Source organism: Salvelinus namaycush, chromosome 6 (assembly GCF_016432855.1).
Source record: "Salvelinus namaycush isolate Seneca chromosome 6, SaNama_1.0, whole genome shotgun sequence".
Taxonomy (NCBI): Eukaryota; Metazoa; Chordata; class Actinopteri; order Salmoniformes; family Salmonidae; genus Salvelinus; species Salvelinus namaycush.
Genome location: NC_052312.1, coordinates 19284831 through 19304037, shown reverse-complemented (window position 1 = coordinate 19304037; position 19207 = coordinate 19284831). Strand labels below are relative to the sequence as shown.

Here is a 19207-nt window from a genome sequence, read left to right as displayed (position 1 = left end):
AAACATATCGATACAGCAGACACATATCGGTACAGCAGACACATATCGGTACAGCAGAAACATATCGATACAGCAGACACATATTGGTACAGCAGAAACATATCGATACAGCAGACACATATCGATACAGCAGACACATATCGATACAGCAGACACATATCGGTACAGCAGAAACATATCGATACAGCAGACACATATCGGTACAGCAGAAACATATCGATACAGCAGACACATATCGGTACAGCAGATACATATCGGTACAGCAGACACATATCGATACAGCAGACACATATCGGTACAGCAGACACATATCGGTACAGCAGATACATATCGGTACAGCAGACACATATCGATATAGCAGACACATATCGGTACAGCAGACACATATCGGTACAGCAGAAACATATCGATACAGCAGACACATATTGGTACAGCAGACACATATCGGTACAGCAGACACATATCGATACAGCAGACACATATCGATACAGCAGACACATATCGATATAGCAGACACATATCGATACAGCAGACACATATCGGTACAGCAGAAACATATCGATACAGCAGACACATATCGGTACAGCAGATACATATCGGTACAGCAGACACATATCGATACAGCAGACACATATCGGTACAGCAGACACATATCGATATAGCAGACACATATCGATACAGCAGACACATATCGGTACAGCAGAAACATATCGATACAGCAGACACATATCGGTACAGCAGATACATATTGGTATAGCAGACACATATCGGTGAAGCAGACACATATCGGTACAGCAGATACATATCGGTACAGCAGACACATATCGATATAGCAGACACATATCGGTACAGCAGACACATATCGGTACAGCAGAAACATATCGATACAGCAGACACATATTGGTACAGCAGACACATATCGGTATAGCAGACACATATCGGTACAGCAGACACATATCGGTATAGCAGACACATAGCGGTATAGCAGACATATATCGGTATAGCAAACACATATCGGTCTAGCAGACACATATCGGTACAGCAGATACATATCAGTATAGCAGACACATATCGATATAGCAGACACATATCGGTATAGCAGACACATATCGGTACAGCAGACACATATCGATATAGCAGACACATATCGGTACAGCAGACACCTATCGGTACAGCAGACACATATCGGTACAGCAGACACATATCGGTATAGCAGACACATATCGGTATAGCAGACATATATCGGTATAGCAGATACATATCGGTATAGCAGACACATATCGTGTAGCTGACACATATCGGTATAGCAGACACATATCGGTACAGCAGACACATATCGATATAGCAGACACATATCGATATAGCAGACATATATCGGTATAGCAGACACATATCGGTATAGCAGACACATATCGGTATAGCAGACAGATATAGGTACGGCAGACATATATCGGTATAGCAGACACATATCGGTATAGCAGACACATATCAGTATAGCAGACACATATCGGTATAGCAGACACATATCGGTATAGCAGACACATATCGGTATAGCAGACATATAGCGGTATAGCAGATACATATCGGTATAGCAGACACATATCAGTACAGCAGATACATATCGGTATAGCAGACACATATCGATATAGCAGACACATATCCGTATAGCAGACACATATCGGTACAGCAGACACATATCGGTACAGCAGACACATATCGGTATAGCAGACACATATCGGTATAGCAGACACATATCGGTACAGCAGACACATATCGGTACAGCAGACACATATCGGTACAGCAGACACATATCGGTACAGCAGACACATATCGATACAGCAGACACATATCGGTACAGACACATATCGATATAGCAGACACATATCGGTACAGCAGACACATATCGGTACAGCAGACACATATCGATACAGCAGACACATATCGGTACAGACACATATCGATATAGCAGACACAGTCGGTATAGCAGACACATATCGGTACAGCAGACACCTATCGGTACAGCAGACACATATCGGTACAGCAGACACATATCGGTATAGCAGACACATATCGGTATAGCAGACATATATCGGTATAGCAGATACATATTGGTATAGCAGACACATATCGGTATAGCAGACACATATCGTGTAGCTGACACATATCGGTATAGCAGACACATATCGGTACAGCAGACACATATCGGTACAGCAGACACATATCGGTACAGCAGACACATATCGGTACAGCAGACACATATCGGTACAACAGACACATATCGGTATAGCAGACACATATCGGTATAGCAGACACATATCGGTATAGCAGACACATATCGGTATAGCAGACACATATCGGTATAGCAGACACATATCGGTATAGCAGACACATATCGGTACAGCAGACACATATCGGTACAGCAGACACATATCGGTATAGCAGACACATATCGGTATAGCAGACACATATTGGACAGATGGAAATATTGGGTGTGTACGTGTGTGCATGCATTAAGTTACTGCGTGTGTTTGTGTGTGTGTGTGTGTGTGTGTGTGTGTGTGTGTGTGTGTGTGTGTGTGTGTGTGTGTGTGTGTGTGTGTGTGTGTGTGTGTGTGTGTGTGTGTGTGTGTGTGTGTGTGTGTGTGTGTGTGTGTGTGCATACTTCGTTACTGTGTATGTGTGTGTGTTCTATTTAGGGTTGCAACATTTCAGAAACTTTCACTAAATTGCCTGGTTTTCCAGAAATCCTGGTTGAAGGATACAGGATTTCCTGCTTATTTCTTCCTGATTCCGGGAATGCTCCTACTGGGATTTCGAGAGAACCAGGGAATTGATTGATACGACCCTCTCACCTCTGCAGCTGGGCGGAGAGCCTGACCATGTCCCGTTTGGCTGGCACAGTCTGATGCCACTACCCTGTCGATCGTAGCCAGGCTGGCATCGCACCCCGCAGGCCGCATTGAACTGGTTATTACACACGTTGTGGATGAAGAAACCATTCCCTGGAGGAGACAGCTCCGGGCAGTACACCTCTGGGGATGGAGAGGACGGAGAGATGGAGGGGAAGAGAAAAGGGTCAAAAGTGAAAAACATTCGATGAGATAAGATAAGATTCACTCACTGCACTGACAGATTTAGATCGACTCTGGTCAAAAGTAGTGCACTATGTAGATTGTAGGGGATAGGGTGCTATTTGGGAAGTGACCTCTCTCAGCTGCAGGAAGAGGGGAAAGACTGACACAGCACGCTGTTGACACATTCTTAGGGGTCGGTTGTAACTACTGTATGCACTTCAAGAAGCATACTAAGTGTGTTTGAGGGTGAACATGTGTGTTTATACAGTACATGTGTGCCGGTTTCCCAGATGCAGATTAATCCTAATTCTGGACTAAAAAGCTATTAGAGCATTCTCCATTGAATATGCTTTTTAGTCCAGAACTAGGCCTACTTTGTGTCTGGGAAATCGAACTTGTGTTTCTGACTAATTAAGTCTGCGTCCCAAATGGCACTCCATTCCCCCCATAGGGCCTCTGGTTAAAAGTAGCCCTCTAAAGGGAATAGGGTGCCATTTGGGACGCAACATAAGTGTGTGTAGCATGGACAGTCTGGACAGCGTTACCTTCGCAGGTCTTCCCTCGGGACCTGTAACCCTGCTTGCAGACACAGTCGCTGGGTGCTGTGCTGCCGGGTTGGGAGGTGTGGTGCTGGTCAGGACACAGCAGGCAGGTACTCAGGCCTCCTGGAGTGCCCTCCGGTTTGTAGGTTCCAGGTGGGCACGCTGTAAAGAGGAGACAGAGACAAAACACTTGGTGATAGACTAAACACACCTAGAAAAGTAATGAGTTGCATGTCAAAGGACTGATCACACACACGTAAACACTGTATACATACGCAAACACAAAAAATCTATCCATGAGCAAATGCCGAGATCTCTGAGCTGTATTATAGTCCTGTTGACTTAGCAGTTCTGCTTTGTGTTGGAAGCATCTGAGGCTGATCAGCCAAGTCAGGAAGCTGTCTGGTTATTGAGCTAGTGAGCTTGTTTTCAAACATTCCTCCATCTATAGATGTAGGATCTTAATTTGATCACCCTGTTGCAGAATACATGTTTTACTGCATTTGATGTTTAAAAAGGCTTCTGAAGTTTGTAATTTCCACTTTGAAATTTCCGACTTGATTTTCCCTTACAAAAAATATATCAACCCCTACAAAAATGGCCATTAATTACAATCCACATAATAATTCACATTTCCAGTTGGTGCAGGATTATATTCCTGCTGTAGCAAACTGGTTCAAATTAAGATACTACATCTGTACTGTACACAATAATTCATCCTCACAGAAAAGGACGGCCATCTCAATGCATCCCTTGTGTTACAGACCAGTTAACTCTTCATAAAGTAAGTCAATTGATCAGACTAAGAGAAACAATCGTGATCTCTCACTGTAATGGAATGGGCTACTTTCTATACTCAATCAACACTAATCAAACCAATGGCACACTGCATGGATTTAACAATAACATTTTGCTATATACAGTGCCTTCGGAAAGTATTCAGACCCCTTGACTTTTTCCACATTTTGGTACAGTAGGTTACATTTTGGTAGCCTTATTCAAAAATTGTTAAATTGTTTTTTCCCCCTCATCAATCTACACACAACACCCCATAACAACAAAGCAAAAACAGGATTTTAGAAATGTTTGCTAATTTATTAAAAATAAATAAACTGTGGCCTCCCGAGTGGTACAGTGGTCTAAGACACTGCATCTCAGTGCTAGCCGTGCCACTAGAGATCCTGGTTTGAGTCCAAGCTCTGTCGCAGCCGGCCGCGACCAGAAAACCAATGGGGCGGCGCACAATTGGCCCAGCGTCGTCGCTCAAGCGACTCCTGTGGCGGGCCGGGTGCATGCATGCTGACACGGTCGCCAGGTGTACGGTGTTTCCATCCGACACCTTGGTGTTACTGGCATCCGGGTTAAGCGGGCATTGTGTCAAGAAGCACTGTGGCTTGGCTGGGTCATGTCTCGGAGGACGCATAGCAACTGACCTTCGCCTCTCTCCGTATGGGAATAGTACCGATAGGACAAGACTGTAACTACCAATTGGATACCAGGAAATTGGGGAGAAAAAGGGGGTATAAAAAATATATAAACTGAAATATCACATTTACATAAGCATTCAGAGCCTTTATTCAGTACTTTGTTGAAGCACCTTTGGCAGCGATTACAGCCTCGAGTCTTCTTTGGTATGACACTACAAGCTTGCCACACCTGTATTTGGGGAGTTTCTCCCATTGTTCTCTGCAGATCCTCTCAAGCTCTGTCAGGTTGGATGAGGAGCGTTGCTGCACAGCTATTTTCAGGTCTCTCCAGAGATGTTCAATCGGGTTTAAGTCCGGGCTCTGGCTGGGCTACTCAAGGACATTCAGAGACTTGTCCAGAAGCCAATCATGTTTTAAAAAATATACAGTGGGGAGAACAAGTATTTGATACACTGCCGATTTTGCAGGTTTTCCTACTTACAAAGCATGTAGAGGTCTGTAATTTTTATCATAGGTACACTTCAACTGTGAGAGACGGAATCTAAAACAAAAATCCAGAAAATCACATTGTATGATTTTTAAGTAATTAATTTGCATTTTATTGCATGACATAAGTATTTGACCAGTAAGAATTCCGGCTCTCACAGACCTGTTAGTTTTTCTTTAAGAAGCCCTCCTGTTCTCCACTCATTACCTGTATTAACTGCACCTGTTTGAACTCGTTACCTGTATAAAAGACACCTGTCCACACACTCAATCAAACAGACTCCAACCTCTCCACAATGGCCAAGACCAGAGAGCTGTGTAAGGACATCAGGGATAAAATTGTAGACCTGCACAAGGCTGGGATGGGCTACAGGACAATAGGCAAGCAGCTTGGTGAGAAGGCAACAACTGTTGGCGCAATTATTAGAAAATGGAAGAAGTTCAAGATGACGGTCAATCACCCGCGGTCTGGGGCTCCATGCAAGATCTCACCTCGTGGGGCATCAATGATCATGGGGAAGGAGAGGGATCAGCCCAGAACTACACAGCAGGACCTGGTCAATGACCTGAAGAGAGCTGGGACCACAGTCTCAAAGAAAAACATTAGTAACACATTACGCCGTCATGGATTAAAATCCTGCAGCGCACGCAAGGTCCCCCTGCTCAAGCCAGTGCATGTCCAGGCCCGTCTGAAGTTTGCCAATGACCATCTGGATGATCCAGAGGAAGAATGGGAGAAGGTCATGTGGTCTGATGAGACAAAAATAGAGCTTTTTGGTCTTAACTCCACTCGCTGTGTTTGGAGGAAGAAGGATGAGTACAACCCCAAGAACACCATCCCAACCGTGAAGCATGGAGGTGGAAACATCATTCTTTGGGGATGCTTTTCTGCAAAGGGGACAGGACGACTGCACCGTATTGAGGGGAGGATGGATGGGGCCATGTATCGCGAGATCTTGGCCAACAACCTCCTTCCCTCAGTAAGAGCATTGAAGATGGGTCGTGGCTGGGTCTTCCAGCATGACAACGACCCGAAACACACAGCCAGGGCAACTAAGGAGTGGCTCCGTAAGAAGCATCTCAAGGTCCTGGAGTGGCCTAGCCAGTCTCCAGACCTGAACCCAATAGAACATCTTTGGAGGGAGCTGAAAGTCCGTATTGCCCAGCGACAGCCCCGAAACCTGAAGGATCTGGAGAAGGTCTGTATGGAGGAGTGGGCCAAAATCCCTGCTGCAGTGTGTGCAAACCTGGTCAAGAACTACAGGAAACGTATGATCTCTGTAATTGCAAACAAAGGTTTCTGTACCAAATATTAAGTTCTGCTTTTCTGATGTATCAAATACTTATATCATGCAATAAAATGCAAATTAATTACTTAAAAATCATACAATGTGATTTTCTGGATTTTTGTTTTAGATTCCGTCTCTCACAGTTGAAGTGTACCTATGATAAAAATTACAGACCTCTACATGCTTTGTAAGTAGGAAAACCTGCAAAATCGGCAGTGTATCAAATACTTGTTCTCCCCACTGTATATATATTTCACCTTTATTTAAGCAGATAGGCCAGTTGCGAACAACTTCTCATTTACAACTGCAACCTGGCCAAGATAAAGCAAAGCAGTGTGACACAAACAACACAGAGTTACACATGGGATAAACAAACGTACAGTCAATAACACAATAGAAAAATCTATATACAGTGTGTGCAAATGTAGTATGATTAGGGAATGCTGTGCGTGTGTGCTGTTGTCATGGAAACCGGTGGTGGAAGGCCACAGGTGTCACGGTTAATAACTTAAGGGTGACTGAGAAAGATGACAGAGGGGTCAGCGATTTTGTGTGTGTGTGTGTGTGTGTGTGTGTGTGTGTGTGTGTGTGTGTGTGTGTGTGTGTGTGTGTGTGTGTGTGTGTGTGTGTGTGTGTGTGTGTGTGTGTGTGTGTGTGTGTGTGTGTGTGTGTATGACCCTAGGAGTGCTGGATACTCAAACTAAATTTGTCCACGGTATCAGTTGCCTTTTTTGATATGACCTCCTCTGGTGACCTCAAGACAATATGTCACATTGAGGTGTATAATATGTTATCATGTAGCTACAGTAGCTTGGTCTTTGTGAATTTATGTTTTAAGTTTTAAACCTCCGGCTAACTGGACATTTTCAGTGTCGGTTTGCGGTCTTAAACATGCATGTGAAGTCATGTTATTGTTAAGAATAGAAAGTGTCCTTGCATGTGAACGTTGTTTTCTCGTTTAAGAACACAGGGATTTAAAAAAAAAAAAAAAACATCCGACAGAATCACAACAAGAGGCCTTGTCTGACCACAAGTGGTGTCTGCGGTCCAGAGTTAGAGACCGTTCAGATGTGTGTTTGACTTGGTCTGTCTCAATTGTTAGCCTTTAGAAGAGAACAGGCGTGCAGTAGGCTTTAGGCTACAGCGTACACCCATTTACAAAGGAGGACCACAGGGATTGCATCTGCACATCAGTACAGTAGAGATAGGTTTCCTATTTTATCCGAACTTAAAAGGATAGCTATGGCAATTTTCAGAGAACAAACAAAATGATTTATGCAGTATGTTCCCCTTTTGTTCCCCACATGGGAAGAGAAAGATGAACCAACAGTCTATGGGAAAGCACTAGTGGGCTTTTCGCTGGGGGGGGATTTGTTAGACTCAGCGAATCTGTCAGTCAGAGATAGAAATGATTCTGTCTGTCGTGTGGGAACAGAGATGTGCAGATGTGCTGGGTATTCCTCTGGATTCACTTTCAGGGTTTCCGTTTGTCTGTTTCGATCCCACTAATCGAAGACAGGCTCGCGACGGTCTCCAGAGATAAAGAAGATTATCGTGTGATAACGACTTCTTTGGCTCCTTTAGAGACCTCTTTGGCTCCTTTAGAGACCTCTTTGGCTCCTGTGGTTGGTTCACGAGCCAGTCGAAATGACTCACTTCGTCGTTTTATGAGGAAGAAATGAGGGAGACGAAGCTGTCTGGTACTGTATGTTACTGTGCTAAAAGTGATGGACAATTACTGTAAGTCCTGCCGACATCTTTGGCCAAAGCTGCATCTTACCACCGTGTCCCCGTGCGCTTGAGGATTGACGTCTCGCACACATTTTCATTAACATTGACCCCGAAACCTATTCCCTTTCCTCTTTCTGTGGGGATATCATTCGGGTTTCAGACGTTTAAATGGTAGGCTGAAGTACGACAGCAAAGCGCTGAGCTTTCAACTAACTCTATCATCTGAACCCTCATCTCCATCAGGGTTAAACACACACAACACTCTCTCTCACTCAGCCTGACCAAACTGATTTAGTGAGCGTGCTTTATTTCAGGCAGCAGAGAGAGCGAGGTCACAGACCCTGAGAAAGAGAGGGACTCACTCTGTAATTCACTTCCTCCTCATCCATTCTGGGGTTTCCGGGAGGAAGAGGGTTTGAAGCTCATTACCCAGGAGTTATGTGACACGCAGCTGGCTAGTAGAGCAGCGGCTCTCCTTCTCCTGCTCCACATCGTTTTCTACTTCAATTAGTCCCTGGTGTTGGTCCATTCTGCTCCACTCCGTGAGGGTATTTTAGCCTGGGCCTGGGCGCACTCTCTCCGATGTACATCTGGACTGGACCCGTGACGGCCCACTTCCTGGCCAAATGGAGGATATAGATAGGAGTCAGACAGTGAATTTGTCACTTGGAGATGTAAAGCACTCTCTTTGTGGGTCATTGCAGCCTGAAGCAGATGTGTTGCATGGTTCTTGCTATTGATATACTTTTAGGGTTTTCGTCAGTCTTTCCCAGTCTCAAATCCACTATGAGTTGGTCTTCTTGGCTAAGGTCAGATCATGGTATTTATGGACATAACTCATGAAAGGATGGAGACCCATTCAGTTCATCCGATACACACGTAGGATCGTGTATCACTGGTACGCTTTGCTGGTACACATTTAGGAAGTTCACAACATTCTCTTTCCAACACCGTCGTTCATTTCTGCGTTCTCAGAGTTATTAGTCTACCTTTCTCTCATTCTTCTTCTCCCTCTATCCATCCCTCCTTCTCTATCCATCCCTCCTTCTCTATCCATCCCTCCTTCTCTATCCCTCCCTCCTTCTCTATCCATCCCTCCTTCTCTATCCATCCCTCCTTCTCTATCCCTCCCTCCTTCTCTATCCCTCCCTCCTTCTCTATCCATCCCTCCTTCTCTATCCCTCCCTCCTTCTCTTTCCCTCCCTCTCCCTCGCTCCCAGTACACAGTGTGTGTCTCAGTGAGAGGCAGGTCTGGTTCCTCTGAACTCTCGCCCTGTAGAGATGATTCCAGGGCCCAAATCCACAAAGCGTCTCAGAGTTGGAGTGCTGATCTAAGATCAGGTCCTTCTGTCTGTTCTTCATAATTTAACAGATCCTAGATTAGCTCTCCTGCGTTGAGATGCTGTATGAATACGAGCCCAAGTCTGTTACTAACCCCAGTGCCCCCCTGAGCCAGCCGACCAGCCAGTCCAGACCAAGTTTCCAGTCCAGGAATTAAAAATAAACTTTAAAACAGTATTTCCACTGTTTCACTACAAGTGAAATATTATACACATATAAATAACTGGGCTTCCTGTAAACTTTAAATGAAGGCTGTTAAAGGGGTCCCAGGAGCCTCAAAGTGAACGATGAGAAGACATTCAGACATTCTGCTGCTTGCTTATGTAAGGCCTGTCTGACCTCTGATTTCAAAGAAGGTGGATATCATGGAGTGTGTATGGGCTACTTCAGTTATCACACACACACACGCACACGCACACACACACACACACACACACACACACACACACACACACACACACACACACACACACACACACACACACACACACACACACACACACACACACACACAGATCCAATAGCAGCAGAGCAGTTAGTTAACCACATAGTCCACACATTTGATGTGGGTGAGAGCGAGGGGGTTGTTCCAGGCTGTGCCCGGCTGCTGATCGGGCGGCTGGTTAATGGCACTTGGCTGACGCTGGTGTGTTTAGGTGGGGAATGAGTGTGTGTTGGCATGGAGGATCCGTTCCCGGGCGATGCCCAGGGCCTAACACCAGGGCATAAGAGAGAGAGATTGGAGGAGAGAGAGAGAGGGAGAAAGAGGGGGAGGGAGAGAAAGATGGGAGATAAAGAGAGAGAATGAGAGAAGGGGAGGGAAAGGGAAAGAAAGAGTGGAGGAGAGAAACAAACAGAGAGAGAGAGAGAGAGAGTGAGACACAGCAGCTGCTGGTATCTTGGCACTAAAAGAACCCTGGAAAGTCACCTCCTGCTGAGTGTTGGGGAGTTATTTACTTTTTAACACCACATAGTCAGATCAACACCGTGGATTCTTTATAACACTCACTGTACTGTATTTTCTGGTTACAAGCTACCTCAGTGTTTTCTGTCCTTTGCCCATACCTAGACTTCGACAGTCAACCTAGACAGTCTAGCTCTCTTGATAACTGTGTACTGTATACAGTGCCTTCGGTCGGAAAGTGTTCAGATCCCTTGACTTTTTCCACATTTTGTTACGTTACAGCCTTATTCTAATATATATATATATTTAAATATAATCCTCAGTAATCTACACACAATACCCCACAATGACAAATAGAAAACCAGTTTTTAGACATTTTTGAAAATGTATTACAAATAAAAAACCTTATTTACATAAGTATTCAGACCTTTTGCCATGAGACTCGAAATTGAGCTCAGGTGCATCCTGTTTCCATTGATCATCCATGAGATGTTTCTACAACTTGATTGGAGTCCACTTGTGGTAAACTCAATTGATTGGACATTTTTTGGAAAAGCACACACCTGTCTATAATGTCCCACAGTTGACAATTGACAGTGCATGACAGTGCATGGCACAGTGATCTAAGGCACTGCATCTCAGTCACTACAGACACCCTGGTTCGAATCCAGAATGTATCACAACTGGCCTTGATTGGGAGTCCCATAGGGCGGCGCACAATTGGCCCAGCGTCGTCCGGGTTTGGCTGGTGTAGGCCGTCATTATAAATAAGAATTTGTTCTTGACTGACTTGCCTAGTTAAATAAAGGTTAAATCTTTGTTTGTTTTTTTACCAAGCCATGAGGTCAAAGGAATTGTCCGTAGAGCTCCGAGACAGGATTGTGTCGAGGCACAAATTTCTGCAGCATCGAAGGTCCCAAAGAACACAGTGCCCTCCATCATTATTAAATGGAAGAAGTTTGGAACCGCCAAGACTCTTCCTAGAGCTGGCCGCCCGGCCAAACTGAGCAATCGGGGGAGAAGGGTCTTGGTCAGGGAGGTGACCAAGAACCCGATGGTCATTCTGACAGAGCTCCAGAGTTCCTCTGTGAGGATGTGAGGTAAAAGGCAAATGACAGCCTGCTTGGAGTTTGCCAAAAGGCACCTAAAGACTCTCAGACCATGAGAAACAAGATTCTCTGATCTGATAAAACCAAGATTGAACACTTTGGCCTGAATGCCAAGCGTCACATCTGGAGGAAACCTGGCACCATCACTACAGTGAATCATGGTGGTGGCAGCATCATGCTGTGGGGATGTTTTTCAGCGGCAGGGACTGGAAGACTAGTCAGGATCGAGGGAAAGATGAACGGAGCAAAGTACAGAGAAATCTTGATGTAAACCTACTCTAGAGCACTCAGGACCCCTGACTGGGGCGAAGGTTCACCTTCCAATAGGACCTCGACCCTAAGCACACAGCCAAGACAACACAGTCTTCATCGACCTGGCCAAGGCTTCGACTCTGTCAATCACCGCATTCTTATTGGCAGACTCTACAGCCTTGGTTTCTCAAATGACTGCCTCGCCTGGTTCACCAACTACTTCAGATAGAGTTCAGTTTGTCAAATCAGAGGGCCTGTTGTCCGGACCTCTGGCAGTCTCTATGGGGGTGCCACAGGGTTCAATTCTCGGGCCGACTCTTTTCTCTGTATACATCAATGATGTCACTCTTGCTGCTGGTGATTCTCTGATCCACCTCTACGCAGACGACACCATTCTGTATACTTCTGGCCCTTCTTTGGACACTGCGTTAACAAACCTCCAGACAAGCTTCAATGCCATACAACACTCCTTCCGCGGCCTCCAACTGCTCTTAAAGGCAAGTAAAACTAAATGCATGCTCTTCAACCGATCGCTGCCCGCACTCGCCCGCCCGTCTAGCATCACTACTCTGGACGGTTCTGACCTAGAATATGTGAACAACTACAAATACCTAGGTGTCTGGTTAGACTGTAAACTCTCCTTCCAGACACACATTAAGCATCTCCAATCCAAAATTAAATCTAGAATCAGCTTCCTATTTCGCAACAAAGCATCCTTCACTCATTCTGCCAAACATACCCTTGTAAAACTGACTATCCTACCGATCCTTGACTTTGGCGATGTCATTTACAAAATAGACTCTAACACTCTACTCAGCAAATTGGATGTAGTCTATCACAGTGCCATCCGTTTTGTCACCAAGCCCCATATACTACCCACCACTGCGACCTGTATGCTCTCGTTGGCTGGCCCTCGCTTCATATTTGTCGCCAAACCCACTGGCTCCAGGTCATCTATAAGTCTTTGCTAGGTAAAGCCCCGCCTTATCTCAGCTCACTGGTCACCATAGCAGCACCCACCCGTATCACGCACTCCAGCAGGTATATTTCACTGGTCATCCCCAAAGCCAACTCCTCCTTTGGCTGCCTTTCCTTCCAGTTCGCTGCTACCAATGACTGGAACGAATTGCAAAAATCACTGAAGCTGGAGTCTTATATCTCCCTCACTAACTTTAAGCATCAGCTGTCAGAGCAGCTTACCGATCATTGCACCTGTACACAGCCCATCTGTAAATAGCCCACCCAACTACCTCATCCCCATATTGATATTTTTTTTGTTGCTCTTTTGCACCCCAGTATCTGTACTTGCACATTCATCCTCTGCACATCTATCACTCCAGTGTTTAATTAATGAATTGTAATTATTTAGCCACTATGGCCTATTTATTGCCTTACCTCCCTAATCTTACAAAGGTCTTGTGGAATTCCGAGGCTATAGCCTAAGTCCCAGAAAACCATAGAGCTGTAACGAATCACTGATATGAGGACTGGTGTCCAGCTGCCTAGATGTCTGAGGGGGGGATACAGCGGCCCATCTGGCCAGGAACAGAGCATCGGTCTGGGGGGAGACTCTCATGGAAAACCCCCTCCCCAGATCTCTTTCTGGATCGTCCAACGTCTGTCTTTCCTTCCCTGTTTAGCTGCTTACTGCATCTCATCCCCATAGAAATCTGAGTTTACCCAAATTGCTACATACCTCTGGTGGATTTTCTTGCACATTATGGTTGCGTCCCAAATAGAACCCTATTCCATATGTAGTGCACTACCTTCGACCAGGGCTTTGGAGATGCAGACTATACACTCAAAAAAAAAAGATGCTATCTAGAACCTGAAAGGGTTCTGCGGCTGTCCCTATAGGAGAGCCCTTTGATGAACCCTTTTTGGTTACAGGAGGAACCTTTCTGGTTCCAGGTAGAACCCTTTTGGGTTCCAAGTAGAACTGTTTCTACAGAAAACTCTACATGAAACCCAAAAGGGTTCTAACTGGAAGCAAAAAGGGTTCTACCTGGATCCAAAAAGGCTTCTCCTATGGGGACAGCAGAAAAACCCTTTTTTGTTTCCAGCTTCGAAGAAGCCAAGTTAGTCCAAGAAAACAAAGCAAACACCCACCAAAATAACAGCAAAAACACAAGTTGTTCTTGTTCCTAGAAGATTAGTTGCACAATGGGTCAAGTTGACTTCAGAGATCGCTGTGAACTGAGAAATACATGAATAACAAAATAATACATACCCAATCAACACTCCCTTTTTTTGCCACTATTCATATTTCCATGAACCTCATATTTTTCACGTGCTTTCACAACTCCTTGGAGGTGACATCTCTCTCTCTCTCTCTCTCTCTCTCTCTCTCTCTCTCTCTCTCTCTCTCTCTCTCTCTCTCTCTCTCTCTCTCTCTCTCTCTCTCTCTCTCTCTCTCTCTCACACTCTCTCTCTCTCACTCTCTCTCTCTCACTCTCTCTCTCTCACTCTCTCTCTCTCTCTCACTCACTCACTCACTCACTCACTCACTCACTCACTCACTCACTCACTCACTCACTCACTCACTCACTCACTCACTCACTCACTCACTCACTCACTCACTCACTCACTCACTCACTCACTCACTCACACAGTAGCTATAATGACAGGTTTACCTGGTGGGCCAGTGGCGTTCACAGGCCTTTCCACTAATCACGCCTGCTGACAGAACAGAGAACACAGCAGCAGCAGCTGTAGGCCTCTAATACATTAGACAGTGTTAACAACAAGAGGGGACGCTTAGATGACATTATACATCGTCCAACACTTACGGTTCAATCACATACATACACATCATACAGACACACATACACATACACACACACACACACTTCCTCCGCTGAGGAACATTGCTGTTTTAAGAGTAGACAGACCAGGGTGTCAGGAATGGACAGGGGGTTGAGGTGGGGGATGGTGGGGGGTTCGCAGTTCAGGCAGTGGAGCTGTGTTCACTCATATGGGTCCTGGTTTGGACTGATAGCTGAGAGTGAGGGAAAGAGTGTATTAAAGAGAGTGAGAGAAAGGGAGAAAGAGAGAGAGAGAGAGAGAGAGAAAGGGAGAAAGAGAGAGAGGCCCTTGTTCCAGAGTACAGCTGCAGACTTCCTGAACCCCCCGTCCCGTCCCGCCCCGTCCCATCCCCATTCTGACCCCTGCCCCTGGGCCTCAGACAGAGTGTGTGCCCCCTCTTCATCACCTCTCCCTGCAGGACCTAACGCTGGACAGATCACAAAACACCCTGACACCCTGACACTAACACAACACCTACTGAGAGATGGGGTCAATGCTAAGGGAGAGGAGAGAGGGGAGGAGGGAGAGGAGAGAGAGAGAGAGAGTGAGAGTGAGAGAGAGAGACAGAGAGGGATAGAGTCCGAGGCCCTCAGACAAAAAGAGGTCATACAAAAAAAAGTCAGAAAGGGCATACACCGCCACATGTGAAGCTTGCGTATGCAGTGGCATGTGTGTGTGTGTGTGTGTGTGTGTGTGTGTGTGTGTGTGTGTGTGTGTGTGTGTGTGTGTGTGTGTGTGTGTGTGTGTGTGTGTGTGTGTGTGTGTGTGTGTGTGTGTGTGTGTGTGTGTGTGTGTCTAGTGCAGGGTTCCCCAACTGGCGGCCAGTGATATTATTTGCCCCCCAAAGTTTTCTGAGCAAAAATATTAATATTATTATTTGAATTTTCATTGTTGGACATTAAAGACTATAAAACACCAGGAAATCAGCTCGAAGTGATTTTAATTTAGGAAATCTGTTCCCAAGTATTCCCACGCATAATAGGCTGTATTTACACAAGCAGCAAAATTCCGATCTTTTTTACACTAATTGGTCTTTTGACCAATCACATCAGATATTTTTCTGAGCTGATATGATTGGTCAAAATACCAAATTAGTGAGAAAAGAAAGATCAGAATTGGGCTGCTTGTGTAAACGCAGCCATAGAGAAACATACTGTATGTGATCGTATCCCAATCTAATCAAGGTTTGAAACTATTATGTTCTACTGAAATATATTTATTTGGGGTTCATGTGGTCAATGATTTGTAATTATGTTCTGCACCCCCCCATCCCCCCCCGACCATCCGCATACAAAAAAATTGGCCCACGGCTGAATATTGTTGGGGACCCCTGGTCTAGCGTGTTTATCGTGAGTGTGTGTCTAGTGTAACGGATGTGAAATGGCTAGCTAGTTAGCGGTGGTGCGCGCTAATAGCGTTTCAATCGGTTACGTCACTCGCTTTGAGACCTTGAAGTAGTGGTTCCCCTTGGGTAACGATGCTTCGTGGGTGACTGTTGTTGATGTGTGCAGAGGGTCCCTGGTTCGCGCCCGGGTCGGGGAGAGGGGACGGACGTAAAGTTAAACTGTTACATTGATGCTGTTGACCCGGATCACTGGTTGCTGCGGAAAAGGAGGAGGTCGAAAGGGGGGTGAATGTAACCGATGTGAAATGGCTAGCTAGGTAGCGGTGGTGCGCGCTAGCAGCCTTTCAGTCGGTGACGTCACTTGCTCTGAAACCTTGAAGTAGTGGTTCCCCTTGCTCTGCAAGGGCCGCGGCCTTTTTGGAGCGATGGGTAACGATGCTTTGTGGGCGACCGTTGTTGATGTGTGCAGAGGGTCCCTGGTTCGTGCCTGGGTTGGGGTGAGGGGATGCCATAAAGTGTCTCTGTCTTTGCCTTCTGAGTATGTGTGTTGCCACTGCGCCCTTGTATGGTAGGCCTCTGGGCAGCCCCCAGGAAGAGGAATTAGAGCACATTTAACACAGGGTGTTTCTACTCTGTGTGTAATGGCTACTTTATATGAAGCTGTAAAAGTCTATCCTCGTTTTATGGGGGGGGGGGGGGGGGGGGGACAAGGAGTGGATGGAGGAGTGTTAATGATGAGCAGTTAGGTAGTGCCTGACGCTACTGGCAGTTTCACGGCTGCTCGTATTTCAAGCCGCCCTGCACACACGCATGACACACACACACACACACACACACACACACACACACACACACACACACACACACACACACACACACACACACACACACACACACACACACACACACACACACACACACACACACACACACAGCCTGTTTACAAAAAGAGCTGCGTTTGTTTTACAGATCTTTCACCGAGTCCCTGTCCTCCATCACATTCCCTCTCTCAAAGTCATCAGTTAAAGCTTTATGGACCTACAGCATAAGGCTACACTTATACAGGCAGCCCAATTCTGATCTTTTTCCCAATATCAAATCCTTTCACATCAGATATTTTTCAGAGCTGATCTGATATCTAATTATCTAATTAGTGCCTGTGGGTTGTTCCACAAAACGGGTGCTTTTTGGACATGCAAACTTTTTAAGAAATTCACTTTATAATATCTCTTCATTCACCATTGATTTGCATGGAGGATGTGTTTAGCCTACGGAAAAACACCTTTTCTCATCTCAGGCAATAAAATCCTATGAAGTAAGATAATTTATCCTTACTAGTACGTCACTGCCTAACTATTTAAAATCACGTTTGAGATAAATCCAAAATGATGTAATTGATCAGGTATCCTTGTACAAATAAACTCACATATAATATCAAACTGATAAGGTTACTGTTGGGCCTCTAACAGGGTTGACGGTAACAAAGCATCAAAATGACTTGAAAATGATGGTGAAACTTGGAGAAATTTCTGGATTAAGTGCATTGTCGAGAAGGAACCTGCAAGTAAGCATTTTGTTGGACGACGTATACCGTGCGTATCCCATACATACAACTAATAACACTTGAAACTTAATAGGGTGTTGGGCCACCGCGAGCTACCAGAAAAGCTTCAATGTGCCTTGGCATAGATTCTACAAGTGGACCTAAACCATGGCAGGAAAATGCACACCACACCATAACACCTTGTTGCGTTGTGGCCATGACATAAACTCAGCAAAAAAAGAAACGTCCCTTTTTCAGGACCCTGTCTTTCATAGATAATTCGTAAAAATCCAAATAACTTCACAGATCTTCATTGTAAAGGGTTTAAACACTGTTTCCCATGCTTGTTCAATGAACCATAAACAATTAATGAACATGCACCTGTGGAACGGTAGTTAAGACACTAACAGCTTTAAGGCAATTAAGGTCACAGTTATGAAAACTTTGGATACTAAAGAGGCCTTTCTACTGACTATGAAAAACACCAAAAGAAAGATGCCCAGGCTCCCTGCTCATCTGCGTGAACGTGCCTTAGGCATGCTGCAAGGAGGCATGAGGACTGCAGATGTGGCCAGGGCAATAAATTGCAATGTCCGTACTGTGAGACGCCTAAGACAGCGATTACAGGGAGACAGGACGGACAGCTGATCGTCCTCGCAGTGGCAGACCACGTGTAACAACACCTGCACAGGATCGGTACATCCAAACATCCCACCTGCGGGACAGGTACAGGTTGGCAACAACAACTGCCCGAGTTACACCAGGAACGCGCAATCCCTCCATCAGTGCTCAGATTGTCCGCAATAGGCTGCTCCATCAGTGCTCAGATTGTCCGCAATAGGCTGAGAGAGGCTGGACTGAGGGCTTGTAGGCCTGTTGTAAGGCAGGTCCTCACCAGACATCCCTGGCAATAACGTTGTCTATGGGCACAAACCCACCGTCGCTGGACCAGACAGGACTGGCAAAAAGTGCTTTTCACTGACGAGTCGCGGTTTTGTCTCACCAGGGGTGATGGTCGGATATGAGTTTATCGTCGAAGGAATGAGCGTTACACCGAGGCCTGTACTCTGGAGCGGGATCGATTTGGAGGTGGAGGGTACGTCATGGTCTGGGGGCGGTGTGTCACAGCATCATCGGACTGAGCTTGTTGTCATTGCAGGCAATCTCAACGCTGTGCGTTACAGGGAAGACATCCTCCTCCCTCATGTGGTACCTTTCCTGCAGGCTCATCCTGACATGACCCTCCAGCATGACAACGCCACCAGCCATACTGCTCGTTCTGTGCGCGATTTCCTGCAAGACAGGAATGTCAGTGTTCTGTCATGACCAGCGAAGAGCCCGGATCTCAATCCCATTGAG

General features: G+C 45.7%; 1 protein-coding gene across 1 annotated transcript in view; it reads right to left on the bottom strand.

Moving 5' to 3' along the window:
* svep1 (sushi, von Willebrand factor type A, EGF and pentraxin domain containing 1) overlaps positions 1-19207 on the bottom strand; it is a 131634-nt gene that overhangs the window by 63190 nt on the left and 49237 nt on the right. The window contains exons 4-5 of the mRNA XM_038995253.1: positions 3620-3778; positions 2853-3032 (exon numbers count right to left, since the gene is read on the bottom strand). Of these exons, the coding sequence (XP_038851181.1) occupies positions 2853-3032; positions 3620-3778 (339 nt within the window). The remainder of the gene's footprint in view (positions 1-2852; positions 3033-3619; positions 3779-19207) is intronic.